Raw genomic sequence first — 23,139 nt, forward strand, 5'->3', positions numbered from 1 at the left:
GGTCTTTAGGGTTAATTTATGGGCAGTTGTGGTTGATGGGGTCTTTAGGGTTAAATTAGGGCAGTTGTGGATGATGGGGTTTTGAGGGTTAAATTAGGGGCAGTTGTGGTTGATGGGGTCTTGAGGGTTAATTTAGGGGCAGTTGTGGTTGATGGGGTCTTCAGGGTTAATTTAGGGACAGTTGTGGTTGATGGGGTGTTTAGGGGTTAATTTAGGGGCAGTTATAGTTAATGGGGTGTTTAGGGTTAATTTAGGGGCAGTTGTGGTCGATGAGGTCGTTAGGGTTAATTTTTGGGTAGTTGTGGTCGATGGGGTATTCTCTTCAGGGTTAATTTAATGCTGAGGACTGAGGTTTAATTTAATTAACTTAATAAGGTTAATTTAAGGTGCAGTTAGAGGTAAAGGGGAATCTAAATCCTGGGGCAGTGAAGATTAACCCTGTATTTATTTAAAAAAAGTATTGTGTCTGTGAACAAGTCTGCAAATCTTTGAGTGCACTATGGCATATCAGGGGGGTATACTGCATACCTGGGGAGGACGAAGTGACATATCTGGGGGTATAAGGCATATAGGGTTTATAAGGCATATGTGGGGAGGGTGGAGTGGCATGTCTGGGAGGCAGTATGGCATGTCTGGGAGGCAGTGTGGCACATCTGGGAGGCAGTGTGGCACATCTGGGAGGCAGTGTGGCAAGCCTGGGCTCAAATGTGCATAACTGGGGGGGGCAGGTTGGGAAATAAAAACAAGAAATGCATTTTTATCAAAGTTTTTTTTATTCTGCCATTTGTTTTTAACATCCTACGTTACTTTATTAAATTATTTTAAATAAATGAAAAATGTAAATTTTTTTTATCCGATTAATCGAAAAAATAATTGGCCAACTAATCGATTATGAAAATAATCGTTAGTTGCAGCCCTAGACTCTGTCTTGCTGTCCCGCCGGTCTCTACCTCTGTCCCGATTTGCTGGCAAGACCTGTGGGTGCAAAGTGGTGCTTTGGAAAGTTTTGTTGTTGCAAACAGGTACTGTAGGTGTAAGGGATGTGGGGGCAATAATGTGAGGAGGGCAGCAGAAATCAAGCAAAGGGCTCTGATATAGATAATGTATGTTACTGTGTGATATTACCTGGCTAGGGCATTGATATAGATAATTCATGTTACTGTGTGATATTACCTGGCTAGGGCTCCGATATATATGATAATGGTGGGAGGGTAAGAGTGGCATATGGTTAACCCCCCATATGCCACTCTTACCCTCCCACGACTTACCAGTGCTTCCCTAGACTTCTCCCCGTGCTTCAGATTCCTTGGTGTTTAGTGGTGGCAGCTGGTGAAGGTCTGCTCAATGTGCACAGACAACCTCCGCTGCTGCTGCCGGCACTTCCGCCGGGGCTTCTATTTATGATAGTTTGATAATATAGGTGATAGCAAAATGAAAATATTCAGCTATTTGTACATACACACTCACTTATATGTGAAAAAGAGAGAGATTACTGTTGTAACACATTTTATTTTTATTGTTTTGCAGTGTTCCAGAACAGTTAAGATGCCCCATCAAGAAACACCATTTGCACTTCATTTTTACCCACATCAGGAGTTGGGATACTATAATTATGGCCATGATCTGTTCACATTTATCACTGTGGCTTCCTCCCACATTATGCGCACCTTGCAAAGACCTAAAAAGAGTCGACCAACCAAGAGAAAAGTTAATCATCGCAGGTTCCTTCAAAACCAAATTTGCAGGTTAATATGTTTTTAATCAAGTAATATTGACAAAAAAACTTTTTTCTTAGAGCCACTTTAAAATAATTGGAATATAGCCACATATGGATTCATGTCAAATATTTTAATGCTCTAGTGTCACGTATATACACCGATCAGCCATAACATTATGACCACCTGATGAATATTGTGTAGGACCCTTTTTGCTGCAAAAACATCCCCGACCCGTCGAGACATGGACTCTGCTAGACCTCCGAAGGTGTACTTTGGTATCTGACATCAGGACATTAGCTGTAGATCCTTTAAGTCCTTTAAGTTGCGAGCTAGGGCCTCCGTGTATGCATCCTGGTGCCATGTGTTTTCCAGGAAAGCGACCACACACACCTGGCCATCCACATCATGAAAAATGAAGCATGATTCATCAGACCAGGCCACATCCACCTTACACAGCCCCATATGCAGCAAACTGTGATGCGCTGTGTGTTCTGATACCTTTCTTTCAGAACCAGAATTAACTTTTTCAGCAATTTGAGCTACACGGGCCAGCCTTCGTCCCCCCTAGGTGCATCAATGAGCCTTGGCCTCCCATGATCCTATCACACTGGTTCACCACTTTTCTTTCCTTTAACCACTTTTGATCGATACTAACTGCTGCAGACCAGCAGTTTTGGGGATGCTCCGACCAAGTCGTTTTGTCATCACAATTTGACCCTTGTTAAAGTTGCTTAGATCCTTACACTTTTCCATTTTTTCTGTTTCTAACACATCAACTTTGAGGACGAAATGTTCATTTGCTGCCTAATATATCCCACCCACTGAAAACACGATTACAAAAACCCAGTACAAACCCACCACAAAATTGCCATGGTGGCAATACAGCCTCTGCTTTCAAGATTGTGAATAACCCTGCTTCTGCCAGTGGGTTCTGTCAGTACCTACACAGTTTTTTTGGAAAATAAAGTGTTTCCAAGGTTTTCAGAAAGGCCCAAGGCTTGTTTATTGTGGCTATAGTACAGTCAAAACAAAACCAAAACACAAACCCCTTCCCTCTATGAGCACTTTGAGCACTAGCTACAGTTGAACAGCTCTTGTCCACATAATCCAATAGATTTACAAACGGCTAATTTTGTCATTCTCTCCCCCAAGCTACTAAAATCTATAATAGGCCCATTTAAAGGGAAAGTGGGCGGGGATCGGGGTGTGTCAAGACCCTGCAACCGGAAGGATTCAGGTACCAGGTATGGTAAACAGGCATCAGGTGAGCCTGAAAATGAAATGGAGAACACACCATAAATGGAGAACACATAAAGTATGCAGCCCCTTAGGCATCACTAACTGGCATCACTAACTGGGCTGTGTTTTCCCACTATGCAGGATAAAATTCTTTGACAGGTGAAGTCGCTTCAAGGATTTATTTACAAGATCATTGCCATGCAACCTGTAAACATAAGGTGTGTTAACACCGATAATAACACCAAAAAACCTAACCTAACCCCATAACCGAAAACCACCTAAGCATGCCAGGGCATCCCAGGGCCACACAAACACCATGTTATGGAAGGACATACCATGATGCCCCATTCACTCAAAATGTTCACAGCACCAGACCCAGCCATGACCATTCCACCAATCCTTACCACAAATGACCATACCGCCGCATAACCCCCTGGATACCTGGCAAGCTACCGCGATAATCCCATAATTTGGCCCCTTAAATCAGATGAGCTCCTTTCTCAGAAATGGCAAAATTTAAAAAAAACACCACATCCCAAATTAGAACACAGAGGGAGCATCGCCCCTCAAGAGCCACATGCCTCACCACTAGCCCTTGCTGCTTCCGCACAAAACTCGCCATTTGTTCAAAGCTCTGCTCCATTGCCCCATAATCCCTGACCTGAAGCAAGTGCATCCTAGGAATGATTTCTGACCACACCAATTTCACACCGGGGATTAGCTACAACAAACACAACACATCCTGTCTCATCCTCCAAACCAACCCCCATATTGCTCAACCATCAAGGACCACCAAAATATTGGACCTAACAACCAGCTGGAGAAACTCCACAACTGTAAATAACACCCCATCCCACAATATACCCCAAACTACTTCACAAGGACCTGGTCAATTGAGAAGCCTAGCTGGAGGCCTCTCTGTTGGGCCCAGAAAACATGGGAATGGCCAACAACTCATGCCATAAAGTATAAAAAAAAGGCCAACACAAACCCCGCCTGAAACAACACCACCTCCAATTCATCAACACACACCTCATCCAAAACACTGCACAACCGATGCAGGAGCCTGGCCGGCAAGGGATACCTGGAACCCGGCTCCCCCTCTTGATCCCCCAAACTGCCTAGCATGCCACAAAGTGTTTTGTCAAATCCATTCCTGCATCATAAAATTAAGAGGGACTCTACAGAACGTTCAACCAGTCACCGTCTCCCACCACGGACACTATCCAACCAGACTACCTCATTCTCTCCAGACATCAAAGACTTTACCCATCTTGCAAGCATATGGTCCCGAGATTCCACATCACCTACGGACAAGTCAAGTCTGCCACTGGCGGTGAGTGACGAAAATGCTTCCAATGAAACCAAGAGAAGGAATCGGCAATCACATTTAAATAACCAGGAAGAGTCATGGCTCTAAATTACACATTTAATTTCATGCATAACATGCTTCAATTTGCCCAATGCTCCCTACTTGCACTTGCTATTGTTAAACAACCAATAGGTCGTTTCCTCTGGAGACTGACCAAGCAGCTTGCCCTCCAAAAGGGCAATGCTTTCTGAACCATCAGTAACTTCAGCCAGAGAGGTAGCTCCATCTCGTCTCACCCTATACCGTGTGTGACGGAACCCATACCCCGATTTGACATCGAGACTCTGAGTGACAGCGTCGGAAATGTCCCGGGAATAGTCCGTGCAGTAGCTGGGTCAGAGTTCCATAGCTGCGGCTGGGTAAACTCTGGTCCTAAAGAAGAGTAATAAACCAGGGTTCCCAAATAAACTCACTCTCCTTGCCCACCACGAGCATAATTTAACCCCAAAAGATCGATGTGGTGGGACAACGGATTTCTGCAGTGACGCTGTTCCAGTTGTCGGCGGTCAAAGCTGAGGTTCATAGCTGCCATACAGTTCCATGAATTTGCCGCTATGTCCCCACCATATAGAGGCCCCATAGCTGGCTAGTTCATGGAAATCTGCTTAGGGCAGAACAAACAGGACACAGGACGACACAGGGACCCCTCCCAAACTCAAATCTACCCCCATGTGTCCTTAGCGTCAAGGTGACACGCTGGCTAGCTGCTAACTACCGACGAATATGGTACACCTCCCCGATTCCCTCCATCTAGCAAAACAGGGGGACTACTTCAGAAATCTTTTCCCTGATAACATACAACAGGATGCAGAAAGCACAAAGCCAAATGTTTTGGAGAGCTTCAATAATGACATTTCTTTTCCTCCTCCTCCTCCTTCTTGTCATAGTCCTTGTGATGACTCCTCCAGAGGAAGCAAGGAAAATAACTTGACATACCCACCCGTTCCATAACTTCTGCGTCACCTCAGATTTTAAGTGGACCTCAAAAGGCCCAGCAAAAAGAGACAAAAGCCATCTACTGTGCTGCCTTTGGTTTACCTGAAACCCCAAGAAACCCTGCCAGTGAACCACCCCCTTGACTGACCAAGCAACTGTGAATGTTTTGCATCAGCCACTCACCATCAGAGCCCCGGCCATACCAGACAACTGGGTATCGGCTCCACCGATGCTGAAAACTTGGGAGTGGCTTCCACGTTTCATCTTGAAACCCACTCCTTGGGCTGCACTGATGAGTCCACACAATGTTGACCTTGTGGGCATCAGTACTATTTGGGGTCTTAAATACAATGTGTTTAGGACCATAAAGGTATGGTTAATAAAAAAAAGGTAATTATGCTCTGTCACACAATTTATTGTCTAAGTCCTCCAAGTATTACTTGAGTGGTAATAGTTTTTCTGAGATACCGATCATTGTTCAATAACTGCCATGGAGAAATATAAAGCAGTTTGGTTCATTTCTGCTCTAAGGAGTCTTTCCCTTGTTTATCTAGCTTTGATTTAACAGCAGTCAGCAGTCAGGAAACTGGAGCAGGGTGAGATCAACGATCTCGCTCTAGCCAACCCAAAATTAAGAAAGAAAGGGTGAGTTATTTTCCTTCAGACCTCTGGTTGTTTGCTCCCTAGCACTGTGTGCCAGCGATTGATCCCGAGCGCTAGGATATGACCAGGGGAGGGCTGGCTGCCTACGGCCTGGGGGGCAAGTCTAGTCAAGTGGCCCATTGCGCCACCGAATCAGCCCACCATCTTTTCCTGATTTTCTAACACATGTTGATGTAATGTGATGGGATTGGGAGTACCTCAGTACACTAAAAAAAGTCATCATCCACGTGACGCCTGATGCCACAATTTAACACAACTAATCCTTTTTAATAAAATAGGCAGATTCAATCTTTTTAAACACAAAACCTTCAATTTTCTGCTCACTGATTTCTGGGCTTAGAAAATGTTGTCCTTTAAAGTTACTATAGTTCAATTTATTCCTACAGAAAGTAAAGTGCCAGGAAATACACACCAGGACAGGCTCTGCCGCACCGACACCCAAACACACACACCAGGACAGGCTCTGCCACACCAACACCCAAACACCCACACCAGAACAGGCTCTGCTACACCGACACCCAAACACACACACCAGGACAGGCTCTGCCACACCAACAGCCAAACACACACACCAGGACAGGCTCTGCCACACCGACACCCAAACACACACACCAGGACAGGCTCTGCCACACTAACAGCCAAACATACTTACACATCCATGCAATCACACACGTATTCATTCATTCATTCATTTATTATTCACAAACATTCATTCATATATTAATTTCCTCCTTTACAGATACTAATCATTTACAGATACTCATCCATCCACTCAATCACGGTTTGGATGTAATGAATGGAGTGGGAGGTTGTTTTGCTAGGGCAATGTGATGTAAGGGCTTTTCTTTACTAATATTAGTATTACTCTTATTTTTTATTTTATTTTTGTTTGCACTGTTCTCAATTCAAGTTTGATAGAAATCCCTTTAGGGCATCCATTTAATGTATTCCAGTGATGTCATCACCAAGCTCACTGTATTGTTTGTTTGTTTATTTATTTTATTTTAAATTTTTATTTATTTTGTTAAAAAAAGAAACATTGTTTCTCACTCTCTTCCCTACAACCCCCCCTCTGCACTGATTACACTGTGATAAGTAAGAAAAACTGCATAGACTTCCATAGGTGATTGCAATGCATGTGATTGGCCAGAAGGTCAGCAGTCAGGTATCCCAACAGGGTCTACACAGACCTAGGGGATATCCTTTTCTCCTGGAAATTTTCAGTTAACATCAACAAGTATGTCTCCCTAAAGGGAATGTCAGATAGCTTGATCAAGCATTCTGGTGCTTGGACCTGCTGACACAGAGGGTGCGAGTCTGATCTCCTGCATAGCAAGAAAGCCAGGACCAGTATGTCCTAAGGGGCTTCTTAATACAGCTTGTTAGGACGTACCAGTATGTCTATAGGGAACTGAAGGGTTGTTTTTTCAAGAGTGGGCCCACTGTTGATGGGCTTTTTGAATGTGCTCACTTTGCGTGTTAGTGTACAGTGTGGTATGTTGTGTATGGAATGTTAGTTTATAATGTTAGACTGTCAGAGTGTGTGTGGGAGTATCAGTATAGAGTGTATCAGTATACAGTACAGTGTGTCAGTGTATGGTGTTAGAATGTGTGTTTTAGTGTATGATGTTAGAGTGTATCAGCCAGGGAGGTGGTGCACAGAATGACATACAGAGCACTTAGCAGTGAAGAAGATGTACAGAGCCATTATTTCCTGCACTTGGGTGAGATGCAGTACCTGGCTCAGCTGCCCCTGCATATGAAATAACTGCTCTGCGCTCTTCTCTGTGTGTAGCTTCTTCACTGCTCAATGCTACTAGGGTTTAAAACATATAGTCATCTATGTAAGAGAATTGGGGGTAGCAAGAAAATGTTCTTGGTATAGGACCTTGACAGCAGTAATTTTAGCATGAATGACAGGTTTTAGTCGAGTCAACAGTGTTTCATCAACTCAATCTCCTCATGGAAAGGCTATGAGATGAAAATCTTTTTTACAGCATCTACCAGATCACTTCCACTGCTATGCACTACAGTTTGCTTTGTTTTTTAATGTTAACCAGGCACTGATTTGACTGCCTATTTCTTTTCATTGCTTGGAAGACTCTAAACCAGGAACATTAACCCCTTAAGGACAATGGACGGTCCCTAAACCCATTGAAAACAATGCATTTTGAGCCCGTACATGTACGTGCTTTGTCATTAAGGGGTTAAAGAAAATGTGCTATCTTAAAAAAGAGCATTACAGCACAGACTAAATCATAGCATGCCATAAGGGTAACTTATTCAATGTATATGTATTTCATTTTCTATTTAGTATTTTAATGTTATGGTCATGTACATGGATTCAAATTGCCCCTTAAAGTTTTAGTCACATACATAATACATATCTGAGCTAGTAGCACTCTAAGCTCGCACAAAAAAAAAAACATTTCTGTAGGGTTGGAAGGTTGGAATGCACAAGGCATTCAATCAAAGATGTGTATTTCTGTCAAAGGCCAAAAGTTTACCTTTATTCTCTTTTGTCATGTATTAACAGGAAATATGCCGTTATAGAAGCTGCAACACAAAAACTTGCTCACTCAATCTTATCTCAGGAGGCAGAATCAGAAAAACAACTGATATTATTAAACAAAACACCCTCAGTTGAAAATGGAATGAACTTTCCAAGGACTGTGGTAAAAAACAGTTGTTCATGCAATTTGATTAAGCTCTCAGCCAATCTTCCAAAAATGTCTGAAGTGAATCCTAATGCCAACACTTTTTTGGGCATAGCAGAAGCTTATCTCGTTCCAGATGGAGACTCTAGTAATAGTGTGGGCATAGAAACATTGGCTTATGTATCAGATGAGGTTAGTACAGTAGAGAGTATTTTTCATGACATTACAACCGAAGATGTAATATTATCTCCTTGTAGTTTATTGCGCAGTACTACTTGTTCTTTATACGAAATTCAGAGATCAGAGGAAGAAACTAATTTTAATCAAGCTATTTTTTTGCAGTCTGAATTATCAGATTGTAAAACCAATGCAGGTTACCGATTTCCAAAACCTACTGATGCAACATCCCAACCTGAACTTCAAATACCGAGACTTGTCAGACCAATCCACAATGTAAACACACAAGTTTATTCTAACTTTGGAAGTGATGCTGAGATTTGTATCACAATTCCCCAACATGTTAACCACATCAATAGGAAAGAAGACAGAATTCCTCAGACAAAAAGGACTTATGATATTAAAAGCCAAAAAACTGCTGGATTGCCAGAGGGAAGTTCTATGGATGAACTAAATGACTGCCAAGGTGGCTTTTCTGAAATATTAGATGGATCAGATTGGTCAGTTATTCAGGCACAATTAGGCATGGCTACATTTTATTCCCCGCTTGGAGACATGGCTATAGAGACCAAACAAGATTACACACAATGAAGACAAAATGGAACACAAGGATTTTAGCTGTATAGCCACAAAGGACTGAAATCTTGCAAGGTCTTAGGGAAAACAAAGTTGTTCAGTGTATTAAGCTTGTGATTTGGGCTGTAGTGAAAATAATTGTGTGTGACCTGGGGATGGGAGAATTTAGGATTGGGTCGTTCCTTAATCTTGTCCAACAATTTGTAACAATATCTGCAAACTTAAATGTTGTGGAAGAATATTGGGTAACAATGGCAAATAATAAAAAGACACATTGTTATTTTTTGTTTTCAATCTGCTTGCCAGTATATTTTCTCTTAAGATATGCATAGTGTCAATTCAATCACTAGAACGTTTACCCATACCATAATATTATATGATTTTATATTTTATGTTTATTTTTCCATTTTTTCATTATCATTACTTTCTATCCCACCAAGTGTGTCGTACATTAAGAATTCTCTAACTATGATACATCTGAATGAACAAATTAATAAATGGATAATTAAAGATTATTATTATTTTCTTTCAAAATTCTGTGGCAGGGAAAAAGGGAGTTTTTAGTTCCCTCTATAGGTTCCCTAAGCGAGATGCTTTACAGTTTATTTACAAGGAGTTTGTTAGATGACATATAGTGTAGTACATGGGAGGATCCAAAGCATAATCGTGGGAGGAGCACTCAATTTTAGTACAACCAGACACTAACACACGCACACTAAAACAGCCAGACACTCACACTTATACAACCATAAACATTTTCTCAAATGCACACAGACACTGACACTAACACAGACACTCAACACTAGCACACATGTACACACACTAACATAGCCACATGAACACAGATATTAACACTAACACACACACACACCAGGACACCAAAACTAACATGCATGCAAACACATACACAAACACACATTTACATACCCGCCCACACACACTTATATATCCAGACACACAGACACTCATACTGACATACTCAACAGAGACTCATATTAACAAACATTTGCACACACTAACATGCTCTTATGCACACACAGAAGCAGACACACACACTAACGTACTGTCAGCCACTCACCGGAGTACCCGAATGTCGGTCATCCGCTGCGTGCAGTCTGAAGCCGAGACTGGCGCACACAACACCTCGACCCCTTTTCTCTGCAGCCGGAGGCCCGATGACGATGACGTCACCTAGCCCGGGAACATTTAAAACCCATCTTACCCTGCAGTTTCTTGCTTGGTGTATTTCGTTCCTGTTTCGTGAGTTCCAGTTTCTTGTTATTGATCTTGGCTTGTTTTACGGATATTGCTACTATTCTGGTCCCCCTGACCTCAGCTTGTTTAACGGACATCGCTACTATTCTGGTGCCCCTGACCTCGGCTTGTTCCACAGATTTAGAACACGATTATATATACAGTGCTCTCTGGACTTTCTGTTGTTTAACCCCTCCCGGGTCAGTCTGCTTTACCCGGCTTACCGCAGGGCTAATATGACGTCATATTACGGCGCTCAGCAGTGAAGCAGCAGGCACCAGTGAGAGGCTTTTAAACACTGTCTTTTTTTTTTTTATGCGGAGGAGAGAGAGTGGCGCCTAGCAACTGCTCGGCGCCCCTCGTTCTCCCCCGCATCAAAAAAAAAAAAAAGACAGCGTTTAAAAGCTGCTTGCTGGTGCCCGCTGCTTCACTGCTGAGCGCCGAAATATGATGTCGTATTACGGCGCTCAGCAGTGAAGCAGCGGGCACCGCAGCAGTGCAGGAAGACAGAAGCCTCGTGCTCCCGTCGCTGGACCTCAAGGTGAGAGAACTACAAAGGGGGAGAGGGGTTAGAAAGTGATAAGGGAAGGAGAGAGGTTAGAAAGTGATAAGGGAAGGAGAGGGGGTAGATTTATATCTTAGATTTAGAATCTTAGAATAAGGAACGTACCAGAAGAGATTCCTTCGGGAAATTTAGAAGAATATCTAATTGAGTTTTTTGAGAGTATGAGCTTAAAATTCGAAAGAAAGGATCAAATTTTTGAAAGAATTTATCGTATTTTGAAACCAAAAGCTTTCTCATCCTCAGTTCCAAGAGATGTAACAGTAATATTTCAATTTCTCAAGAACAAAGAGATGGTTCTAAAAACGTCTTTCTCCAATTAACTGAGAATAGAAAAATTTTATAAATTGATGATATTCCCAGATTTATCAGTGTATACTCGCAAAAAGAGGAAGGAATTCTCTATAATTACTCAAGAACTGAGAGACTTCCCATAAGCCTTATTATATATAAAAACAATTCTAGATAATTTTTGATTTATTATTATTTTTTTTTTTTGCACATATACTCAGAAACACTTTAGAACTATTAGCACACATTAAGGTTAGTACACATATCCAGGGCCGGCCCAAGACTTAATGCCGCCTGGGGCGAAGTTTAAAATGCAGCCCCCCTGCCGACGCCGCGGGGGCGGCATTTTAAACTTCGCCGCCGCCATTATCTACCCTAACCCCCCCCGGAACTTACCTTTAAACAGTCCTGCGGCGAGTCTCCTTGCTCTGCCACGGTGCCGGCTTGTAATGCTGAGCGCCGTAAATTGACGTCACTTCCGGCGCTCAGCATTACAAGCCGGCACCGTGGCAGAGCACGGAGAGTCGCCGCAGAGGAGAGAGAGAGGGGCGCCGATCGGTTAAGCGAAAACCACTCGGCGCCCCTCTCTCTCCTCCGCTTAAAAAAAAAAGCGCTTGGGGCGGCAATTGCCCCAGTCGGCTCCATTGTAGGGCCGGCCCTGCACATATCCATTGTCTTCTGATGATGCACTTACACACTGAAATACTGAAATTTTGAATTAAATTAAATTTCACCTATTCACATAATTTGGATTGAGGATATATATTTAGTAATTAGGACATTATGGAATGCATAAATATAGTTTATACATTTAGATATATCCCTGAGGGGAGACACTATTTTTTTCTTGATCTTTTGACTTAATGAGAAATTATTTAATATAGCTAATATTTATGCTCCTAATGACAATTGCCGGTTCTGGTACGGCACGGAAAAACAAGTCGTTTACGACAAATGACGTGCCAGGACCGGCACGTCTTTAAACGGGTGCAGAAAGCGATCTACGTTCGCTTTCTGCACCCAAACGGTGTTGCTGTAATGCCTCGACCTCGAGGCATTCAGCAACGCCACGATCGGCACCAGGGGCCATGTTTGGCCCCTCCCCGGGGCGTCAACAACCCCCATACATTTTATGGCGGCGGACGCCCGTTTTAAAAGCGTTTAGGAGGCGATCAACGATCACCTCCTAAACTTAAATGGTGTCGCTGGAATGCCTCGATCAGGAGGCATCCAGCGACACCAAACACTTACCTCTGGATGGACTGTGACCGCTCCGGAGAGCGGTCACAGCCGCCACTACCAGTGATCTTCGCCATCAGCAAGATGGCGGCGGCCCGGGAAAAAAAATAATAAAGATGAAAAAGTTCGCTAGACGGTCTCCAGACCCTCTAGAGAACTCTGGCTCCACTTGCAGGTTGAATACAGGTACTGCATTCAACCATGCAAGTCAATGGAGCCCAGCTTTCTAATCACAGTGTGATTAGTAAAAATAAATTAAAAAATAAAATAAAATTAATAATAATTAGAAAAAAATAGTAAAAAAAAAACAGTAAAATGTAAAAATAATTTCCCACTGATGTCAGGGAACCTTCAAGTTGAAAAAAATTTGTTAAATTTTTTTTAAAAAAGGCAAAAAAAATAAAATATATAAGAAATATATTTTTGTGAGCAAGTCCTAAAATTAGCACATTAGCTTAAAACAATTCTCGCATGGAAAGAGTTAAAATACTGGCATATTAAATGCCCATGGGGTGTCTACTTTTAAAAAATGTATGATTTGATGGGACCTTTTGCCCCCAAACAGCCAGGCAAAATCATTCATGTGAGGTATCGATGTACTCAGGAGATGTTGCCGAACACATATTGGGGTGTTTTGTGATAGTGACATATACGAGAACCTTTTAATTCATACCTGAAGTAAAATGTGTGTGACAAAACGAATGCAAAGAAAATTACTACCATAAAGTTTGACAAAGGCTGATGGTAGAATTAGTGCTTGGAAAGAGTTAAAATACTAGCATTTGGAATACCCTGGGCTGTCTAGTTTTCAAAAATATATGACTTGATGGGGTAAATTGCATTGGCCAGCTTCAAAGATACCCGAAATGGCACATGGGGGGAAGAATTACCAGATTTGGAAAAAATGGCTTTGAAATAGCAAAACGCTACCTGTACTTATTGCCCCATAATGGGGAGAAAAAAGCAAAAAAAACATAAAAACATTGGGTATTTCTAAACTCAGGACAAATAGTAGAATCTATTTAGTAGGTTTTTTCATTACCTTTTATAGATGAGTAAAAGATTTTTCAACTAAAAGTTAGTCATTTTTTTCTAAATTTTTCACCATATTTTATACTTTTTTTAATAGTAAATAATATGATACAATCAAAACAATGTCATCTAAAGAAAGCCCTTCTTGTCCTGAAAAAAACAATATATAATGTGTGTGGGTTCAGTAAACGGGAAAGAAGAAAATTACAGCTAAACACGAGCAGCGCAGAAATGTTAAAACGGCCATTGTCACGAAGGGTACAAAAAGTAAAATCAGCCTTTGTCACGAAGGGGTTAAATAAGTTAGTAACTAAAATTGAAGAAATTAGACAGGGTCAACCGATACTTGAAGGAGATTTTAATATGGTAGTGGACACTAATTTGGACAAACAGCTTCCTATGGGAGCTAAATGCTCCGCGGACCTAATAAAGCAGGCAAAGAAATTTCAACAGCTATTAAAAGAATATGGTCTTTATGATATTTGGAGGGCATTTAGACCGGGAGAACAAGATTGTCGTATTCAAGAATTGACATGTTTTTGGGAGATCAGAATTTTATAAAAGACATAGATAAAATTTTTAATATAACGTGGTCGGACCATAATGCGGTAGTAATGTCAACTCATGGAATCAATTCTAAAATCTCTGGAAGAGACTGGAGATTGAATAATAATATCTTACAGAATGAGGCTAATCAGGAATATCTAGCAAATATGACAGATCTCTTCTTCAATGAGAATGACACACCAGAAATTTTGTTAATAAATATTTGGTGCGCTTATAAGTGTGTCATGCGGGGTCACCAAATAATGTTGAGTTCTAGGGAGAAAAATCAATCTACCCCTTCTTTATCAGATCTTTATCTAGATTTAAACCGACTTTCAAGGGAAAATAAACAACTCCCAACTAGAGAAACCACAGAGAAGTTTACAAATATTACAAATTTAATTAACGCCCACCATATGTCCAAAACAAAAGAAAATCTTAAGAAGTTAAACCAGCTGTGGTATTATAAGAATAATAAGACTGATAGACTCCTTACAGCAAAACTGAAGAAAAAAGTAGCGTCCCAACGAATTTATAAAATAACAGAAAAGGATTAGTCCTTTTATAAACCGCAGGATATAGGCGCTGCTTTCGGGAGATTCTATCAAGACCTATATAATATCCCAGATCAGACAGAAGGTCCCTCCATACAAAATTATTTAAAGAAATTTAATTTGCCTAAACTTTCTAAAGAACAGTTAGATGAATTAAATTCTCCATTTAATCTAGAAGAAGTAAGACTGATAATTGATAAATTGAGGAAGAATCTAGCCCCTGGCCCAGATGGTTTTACGAATTTATTTTTTAAAATATTAAAAACTAAATTGGCCCAGAGGCTATGTAAGATTTTTAATACAATAGGAAATCAGACACACTTTCTTCTGGAAATGATGCAAGCGAACATAGCCCCTATTTTAAAACAGGATAAGGATCCAGAAAAGATCTCTAATTATAGACCGATTTCTTTGACCAAAACAGATACTAAAATATATGCTTCACTGTTAGCAGCGAGATTAAAAAATATAATTCCTTTTCTAGTGAATAAAGATCAGGTAGGCTTTGTTGCTGGAAGATTTTCTAGCAGCAATATTAGACGTTTGATTCATATTCAGGATATAAATAAAAAGAGTGGTGAACCCTGTTTCTAGACGCTGAGAAAGCATTCGATAGGGTCAACTGGAAATTTATGAAAGCATCCTTAGAGAAATATGGATTTATCGGTGATGTATTACATAAGATAATGGCCTTATATGTTTCTCCTACGGTTAGGATTATTGGTCAAGGAATATCGTCCCAGTGGTTTCCGATTATGAATGGCACCAGGCAAGGGTGCCCTTTATCTCCTCTTTCATATATTCTTTCTCTGGAACCCCTCGCTCAAAACATAAGAAATCATCCCCTTATTACGGGATGTCTAAACGAGGGTAAGGAAAGTAAAATAATGTTACATGCTGACAATATTGTTATCACTGTACAGGATCCAGTCATTTCAGTAGAATATCTACTAAAAGAAATTGAATCATATGGTAATATTTCAAACTATAAATTAAATGTATCAAAAACAAGTGCAATACTAGGAAATCCATTAGATTCTATGATCCAGATCCTAAGAAATAAATATACATTTGCGTGGGTATCCAAGGAAATAAAGTATTTAGGGATAAAAATAACAGTAAACCCTAATAAATTAATAGAAACTAACTTCAAATATTATATTAGCTCACAATTTTAGAGATTTCTTGGTGGGGCAGGTTAAATAGTGTTAAATCCTATATACTTCCAAAATGGACCTACCTGTTCAGATTGGTACCTCTTTCATTTTCTAAATCTTGGCAAATGGAGGTACAAAGAATTTTTATTAAATTCATATGGGGGGTTAAAACCCCAAGAATCTCCATGAAGACACTAAAGAAAAATCGAAATCAGGGTGGAATAGCTTTGCCGTATATTAAAAAATATTACGATGCAGCTATGATTCACCATTGCTCAAAAAAAAAATAAGAAAAATAATTGTGGAAGGGCAAAGATGGCACCAGCAGGAGGTTTGAGCCTTGGGGACCAAGATGCCAAAGGCAGGGGGTATATGGGCCAGGCTGTTTGGGGACAAAGTTGACTTGTGCTGGGCTATTTGGGGACAAAGATGGCAAATCTTATGTGTGTTATTGTCACGGACTGGGTCCAAGCTGGTGGCTGGAAGGACCCAGCGCGCCCGATGGTTGTTTGCAGGAGTCACGATGCAGCAGTGGAGTCAGGGGCAGGGCCTGGTTGCAGGGTGACCACACTCGCCCAGGCGTTGAGCACCTAGGTTAGTGCAGCCAAACACCAGGGCCCTGATATGGCAGCAGATGAAGTCCAGAACAAAACGAATCCTGCAGGCACCCTGGAGCAGGCATGAAGCATAGCACACGGATCACGAGCAGGATGCTGCCGGCTGGGAGAATGAAAGCTAGGCAAAGGGTTAATGTAGCAGACACATAACACAGCAAGGGAAAGGGAGACCAGGCAAGAAACATGATATGAGATATACACGAGAAGTGGCTAGAAACATGACATGAATAGCGTAAAGTATAAACAGGCACAAGACAAGGAATAAACATAACCTGACAAGACATACATGGTACAGGGCACAACAAAGGACAGGGAAGAAGGCAAGGAACACAGGGGAAGGAGTGAGGAGCCGGAACCCTCGGACGCTTCTTCCTTTAAGCAAGGATAGGAAATCTTAACTGGGACATGGGGAGAGGAGAGAGGAACCGGAATCCTCAGATGATTCAAGGAAGAAGGGCAAAGGTACATAAAAGACACACAAACATGAATACAGAAACTAGCCTAGGACTACAAGATAACTATTGGAGATTTAGTCACATGATATGGCCATAGTATGCTTAGCCCACCACTACGCCAAAGTACTCCAATGACGGTGGGTCCTAACGCTAATCCCTGCAGACAAGATACAAAACAAACCACACATGTAAACCAAACAGCACAGAGACATACCTTAGACTGCAGACTGAGACAAACAGAACACAGGTGGGGCACACCTAATAAAGGAAGCAGAGCTGAAGCAAAGAGCCGGAGCAGAAGCAAGGAATGGAAAATAGAACAAAGCAAAAGGAAATCCAGGAATGGATCAAAGCAAAGCAGAGAAACTAAAGCAGAACAGATATGCAGCTCCGCAGCCAGGGCAGAACGTGACACAATCCCCCTCCGAAAGAGCGGCCTCTGGACGCGAACAGAAACATCAACAGAAGGAAGGCCCGCTCTCTAACGGAAGACTGAAGAAACAAGTCAACCCAGGAACCAGCATACGGAGTCTGAAAAACGTAGGAGTCCTTCGATGACCAGCACTGCCGCTAGTAGACCAATCTCCTCCAAAAACAGGAATCAGAATGTCTGAACAGGATTGAGGAAGTTGACTCTAGCTGACATTTAGTCCAAACGAAGGCAAAACAGATAAGCCACTTGACAAGGCAGACACGGCAGGTAACCCACTTGCTGGGCAGACATGACAGGTAGCCCACTTGCTGGGCAGACATGACAGGTAGCCCACTTGCTGGGCAGACACTAAAGGCACGAGTTCAGGCATGGGTACGGGTTCAGGCACAGGTTCAGGCACAGGCACGGGTACAGGCACAGGTTCAGACAACAGGTTGCCCACTTGCAGGGCACACGGCAGGTTGCCCACTTGCAGGGTACTCGACCAGGGTAGCCCGGATTCAGGCACTCTTCCTGGGAGTCCACAGTGGGGCACTGACCGCAACTCAGGAAACCCTCTTTCAGGGTACACGGCAGGTTGCCCACTTACAGGGTACTCGACTTAGGAGTCCACTTACTGGGGCGCTGGCCGCAACTCAGGAAACCCTCTTTCAGGGTACACGGCAGGTTGCCCACTTACAGGGTACTCAACTTAGGAGTCCACTTACTGGGGCGTTGGCCGCAACTCAGGAACAAGGCAGGTACTGGAACAAGGCAGGTTTCTGGAACAAGGCAGGTACTGGAACAAGGCAGGTACTGGAACAAGGCAGGTACTGGAACAAGGCAGGTACTGGAACAAGGAGAAGCCCTCTTGCGGGGCACACGACTAGAAGCCCTCTTGCGGGGCACACGACTAGAAGCCCTCTTCCAGGGCACACGGCATGGCTAGAAGCCCTCTTGCAGGGCACACGACTAGAAGCCCTCTTGCGGGGCACACGACTAGAAGCCCTCTTGCGGGGCACACGACTAGAAGCCCTCTTGCGGGGCACACGACTAGAAGCCCTCTTGCGGGGCACACGACATGGCTAGAAGCCCTCTTTCAGGGCGGACGAGAACGGAGTACCACCGGGCCAGGCACGTGTACTGGATCAAGCATGGGTACAGGCATAAGCTCAGATACTATGTCATGCATGCGTACCGGCTCAGGCATGGGTACAGGAACGGAGGCCCACTGGAAGGGCGGACGAGAACGGAGTACCACCGGGCCAGGCACATGTACTGGTTCATGCAAGGGTACCGGCATAAGCTCAGGTAGTGGATCATGCATGCGTACAGGCTCAGGCACGGGTACGGGAACGGACACAGGCTCAGGCTCAGGCAAGCGGGTACGGAGGCCCACTGGAAGGGCTGACGGGTACGGAGGCCCACTGGAAGGGCTGACGGGTACGGAGGCCCACTGGAAGGGCTGACGGGTACGGAGGCCCACTGGAAGGGCAGACGCTGCAAACTCCACTCCGCGAACTCCTGACCATTTACCTGCGGCCATGTGTCACGGACTGGGTCCAAGCTGGTGGCTGGAAGGACCCAGCGCGCCCGATGGTTGTTTGCAGGAGTCACGATGCAGCAGTGGAGTCAGGGGCAGGGCCTGGTTGCAGGGTGACCACACTCGCCCAGGCGTTGAGCACCTAGGTTAGTGCAGCCAAACACCAGGGCCCTGATATGGCAGCAGATGAAGTCCAGAACAAAACGAATCCTGCAGGCACCCTGGAGCAGGCATGAAGCATAGCACACGGATCACGAGCAGGATGCTGCCGGCTGGGAGAATGAAAGCTAGGCAAAGGGTTAATGTAGCAGACACATAACACAGCAAGGGAAAGGGAGACCAGGCAAGAAACATGATATGAGATATACACGAGAAGTGGCTAGAAACATGACATGAATAGCGTAAAGTATAAACAGGCACAAGACAAGGAATAAACATAACCTGACAAGACATACATGGTACAGGGCACAACAAAGGACAGGGAAGAAGGCAAGGAACACAGGGGAAGGAGTGAGGAGCCGGAACCCTCGGACGCTTCTTCCTTTAAGCAAGGATAGGAAATCTTAACTGGGACATGGGGAGAGGAGAGAGGAACCGGAATCCTCAGATGATTCAAGGAAGAAGGGCAAAGGTACATAAAAGACACACAAACATGAATACAGAAACTAGCCTAGGACTACAAGATAACTATTGGAGATTTAGTCACATGATATGGCCATAGTATGCTTAGCCCACCACTACGCCAAAGTACTCCAATGATGGTGGGTCCTAACGCTAATCCCTGCAGACAAGATACAAAACAAACCACACATGTAAACCAAACAGCACAGAGACATACCTTAGACTGCAGACTGAGACAAACAGAACACAGGTGGGGCACACCTAATAAAGGAAGCAGAGCTGAAGCAAAGAGCCGGAGCAGAAGCAAGGAATGGAAAATAGAACAAAGCAAAAGGAAATCCAGGAATGGATCAAAGCAAAGCAGAGAAACTAAAGCAGAACAGATATGCAGCTCCGCAGCCAGGGCAGAACGTGACAGTTATCTGGGTGCTGGCCAGGTTCTATTTGGGCAGTGTGGACGCCAGGGCTGACTTTGGGGTGTGCAACCTGTGATCTATGCCTGTAATTTAGGGGGTTTTAAATATACCTTTAAAGCTGAGTTTTTATGTGAATTCCAATTGATCTATACCTGCAAAGCTGGATTTGTGTGTTATTCTGGAGATCCATATCTGCTATGCTATGTTTCCATACATTATTTATGTATACCTGCAAATACAGAGTTAATATGTCTTATTCAGTTGATTAATACCTGCAATGCTGTTTCCATATATTTATTTGATCTATACCTGCGATGCTACGTTTCATATATTATTATTGTATACCTGCAAATACAGGATTTGTATGTCTGATTCTGTTTATTTGATATATACCTTCAGTGCTGAGATCACAAGTGAATTTCAATTGATCTGGGTTTGTGTGTTGATGCTATCGGCAGCAGGGACTAATATTTATATATATATATATATATATATATATATATATATATATATATATATAGGCAGCAGGGGCTAGTAAATGTACATTGTATTGGAAAGTGTCCGGAATGGAAGGAACAAATCTATAGAGGTACCTTGTACCAGCGTGTCAATATTTTATAGGGGCATTCTTGTAGTTTACTTGAGAGAGACCCCTTAAGTATAGCCAGAAGTGCCTTGTCCCAGTCCTGCGGAGAGGTGGATACGCCAAGGTCCCTCTCCCACAGGCTGATGTAAAAAGGTTTAGTGTTAGGTACGGAGTCTGGACTCCGTACCTAACACTAAACCTTTTTACATAGTAGGGCATATAAAGTCGAAAGTAAATGTGGAGGTTCAGCGGACAAGACGCATAAAGACTCAAAGCTGGTGAGTGGCCTGGTCAGAAGAGGTCACTGAGGAAGAGAGTAGGCAAAGTGTTTCAATTGATGCAGAAAAAAACGGTGGGCCGTAGTGACAACAGGAGTGGAAAATACCACCTCCGCGGAGACATTTAGAGTCCCGGAGAATACATGAAAATATCGCAGGAGGTTCCGCAAGAGGTAGCGAAGAGGCAAGGAGCGGTGTTGCAACCAACCCGGAGCGAACTCTGGATTAGGGATGAGGGGGAAAAAAGGGCTAGGAGTGGAGGACAAGACTCCCCCCTTCATGATATACCTGCAGACTCTGTACGTTGGGAGTACCGTGGTAAGGCCATCCAAGCGTAAGTGTGATCTGGAGCCAGAGGTCCACGGGAATATTTTGAGGGGCCATGTCAGGAGCGCTTCCTCTATTGTCAACCACTGTTTCGGGACCCCTATAGTCCACTCCACGACCCTCAGCAGGTGGGCAGCTCTTCAATAGAGTTCCAGATCCGGAACACCCATACCCCCTTTAACTTTATGGCGAATGAGATGTGAACGAGCCAACCTCGGTGTCTTAGAAGACCATATGTAGGAGGTAAAAATTTAGTGAAAAAAATTAGGGATGAAGATTGGCAGGGATTAAAATAAATACAAAAACCACAGAAGGATGTTCATTTTAAGAACAGCGATTCTGCCAAACCAAGAGATATATGTATATGCCTACCTGCGAAGGTCCGCTGAAACAGCGGCGAGAAGGGGGAGAAGGTTAAGGGAGAGTAGCCGCGAGGGATCAGCAGAAATCTTAAGGCCTAGGTAAATTAAAGGCCCATCGCAGATCCGGAATGGGAATTTACGGCCCAATTCCTGTATCTCCGCAGATGAGATATTACTACACAGGAGCTTCGACTTCTGGACAATAACTTTGTAGTTCGGGAGGCGCCCAAATAAGGTAAGTTCATTAAGCAAATGCTGTAGAGATTCAAGGGGGTTGGTGATAAAGCATAACATATCATCTGCGTAAAGGGCCACTTTGTGGTGGGTAGTAGCTACCGAGATCCCGGTCACTAAGGGGTTGGCTCGAAGTGCGGCTGCCAAAGGTTCAAGACCCAGAATAACCAGAAGCGGGGAGAGGGGGCAGTCCTGTCTAGCCCCTAGCCTCTCTGCCCAGGACAAAGCCTACTTGGTCAGCGTGGATAAGGCTTCAATCTGTTTGCAATAATTTTTGCTAATAATTTCACATCCGAATTAAGAAGGGAGATAGGGCGGTAGGTTCTGCAAGATTCTGGGTCTTTCCCAGGTTTCAGGATCACAGATATGTGGGCTGTATTAGTTTGGGGGGGTGAAACGGGTGCTGTCAGAGTCTTTGGGAAGAATTTGTCAAGATAAGCATCTAGCGTTTTAGCGTAGGCAGGGCATGTGTCACGGACAGAGGGCAGGGCATACAGTTTTTGGTAAAAAGCACGGAAACACTCCGCGATCTGTGGGGTGGAGCATACGGGTTTGCCCTTTGCATTGATCGTCCTAGGGATGAAGCTAACCGCCCTCTGGGAGTGCAGAGCGCGGGCCAGCAGCCTCCCCGGCTTATCTCCAAATTTAAAGAATTTGTTCTTGGTAAGGAGGAAATGGGGCTCGTTTATTAGTCATTGTCGTTAAAGAAGTCCGAAGATCTTCCAGTTGGGTCAGGATCGTCGGGTCTCTGGTAAGTTTATGGGAGTGTTCGAGGAGCGCAATCTTGTCAATTTGGTCCAGTGTCTCAGCAAGTGCCAATTTTTTAAGAAGAGAGCCAAATTGGACAAACTTCCCCCTAACCACTGCCTTATGGGCCTCCTACACAGTGGGAACAGGGACATCAGGGGTGCAATTTTCCTGGAAATAGTTTTTGAGAAGTTCAGCAATTTCGGAGGTAAAAGTTGGCCTAGAAAATATATTTTCATTAAGGCGCCTGATCCAGGGTCTAACCGGGAAGGAGGACAGTTTTAATGACATAAAGACTGGGGAGTGATCACTGAACGTGGTAGGGCCAATCGAGGAGGAGTGGAGCGTGGGAATGTGGTGGTGCAAAATAAAAAATGTATCAATGCGTGTGTAGCTATTATCAGTGGCGTCGCTACAGGAGGGCAAGGGGGGGCAATTGTCCCCCCCTTGCTAACAGCAATCACAGTCCCATAATGCCTAGGTTCCAGCATTTACTGGTTGGATGTGTAAGTGCTGGAACCTAGGCATGATGGGACTTTGATTGCTGTTAGCAATCACACTCCTATCA

At 43.4% G+C, this 23,139-nt stretch overlaps 1 protein-coding gene across 1 annotated transcript; it reads left to right on the top strand.

Annotated features, from left to right (window-relative positions):
* The first annotated feature begins 1,534 nt into the window (after positions 1 to 1,534).
* C12H19orf85 (chromosome 12 C19orf85 homolog) lies at positions 1,535 to 9,709 on the top strand. The gene is made up of 2 exons (XM_053452586.1): positions 1,535 to 1,745; positions 8,465 to 9,709. Exons 1-2 carry the CDS (start codon positions 1,546 to 1,548, stop codon positions 9,351 to 9,353), a joined length of 1,089 nt encoding a protein of 362 aa, XP_053308561.1. The 5' UTR covers positions 1,535 to 1,545; the 3' UTR covers positions 9,354 to 9,709.
* The last annotated feature ends 13,430 nt before the right edge of the window (positions 9,710 to 23,139 follow it).

Source organism: Spea bombifrons, chromosome 12 (genome assembly GCF_027358695.1).
Source record: "Spea bombifrons isolate aSpeBom1 chromosome 12, aSpeBom1.2.pri, whole genome shotgun sequence".
Lineage (NCBI taxonomy): Eukaryota > Metazoa > Chordata > Amphibia > Anura > Pelobatidae > Spea > Spea bombifrons.

Coding starts and splice junctions, on each gene's coding strand:
- C12H19orf85 (XM_053452586.1), top strand. CDS start 1,546: ATGCCCCATCAAGAAACACCATTTGCACTTCATTTTTACCCACATCAG. Junction 1,746..8,464: donor CTTCAAAACCAAATTTGCAG/GTTAATATGTTT, acceptor ATGTATTAACAG/GAAATATGCCGTTATAGAAG.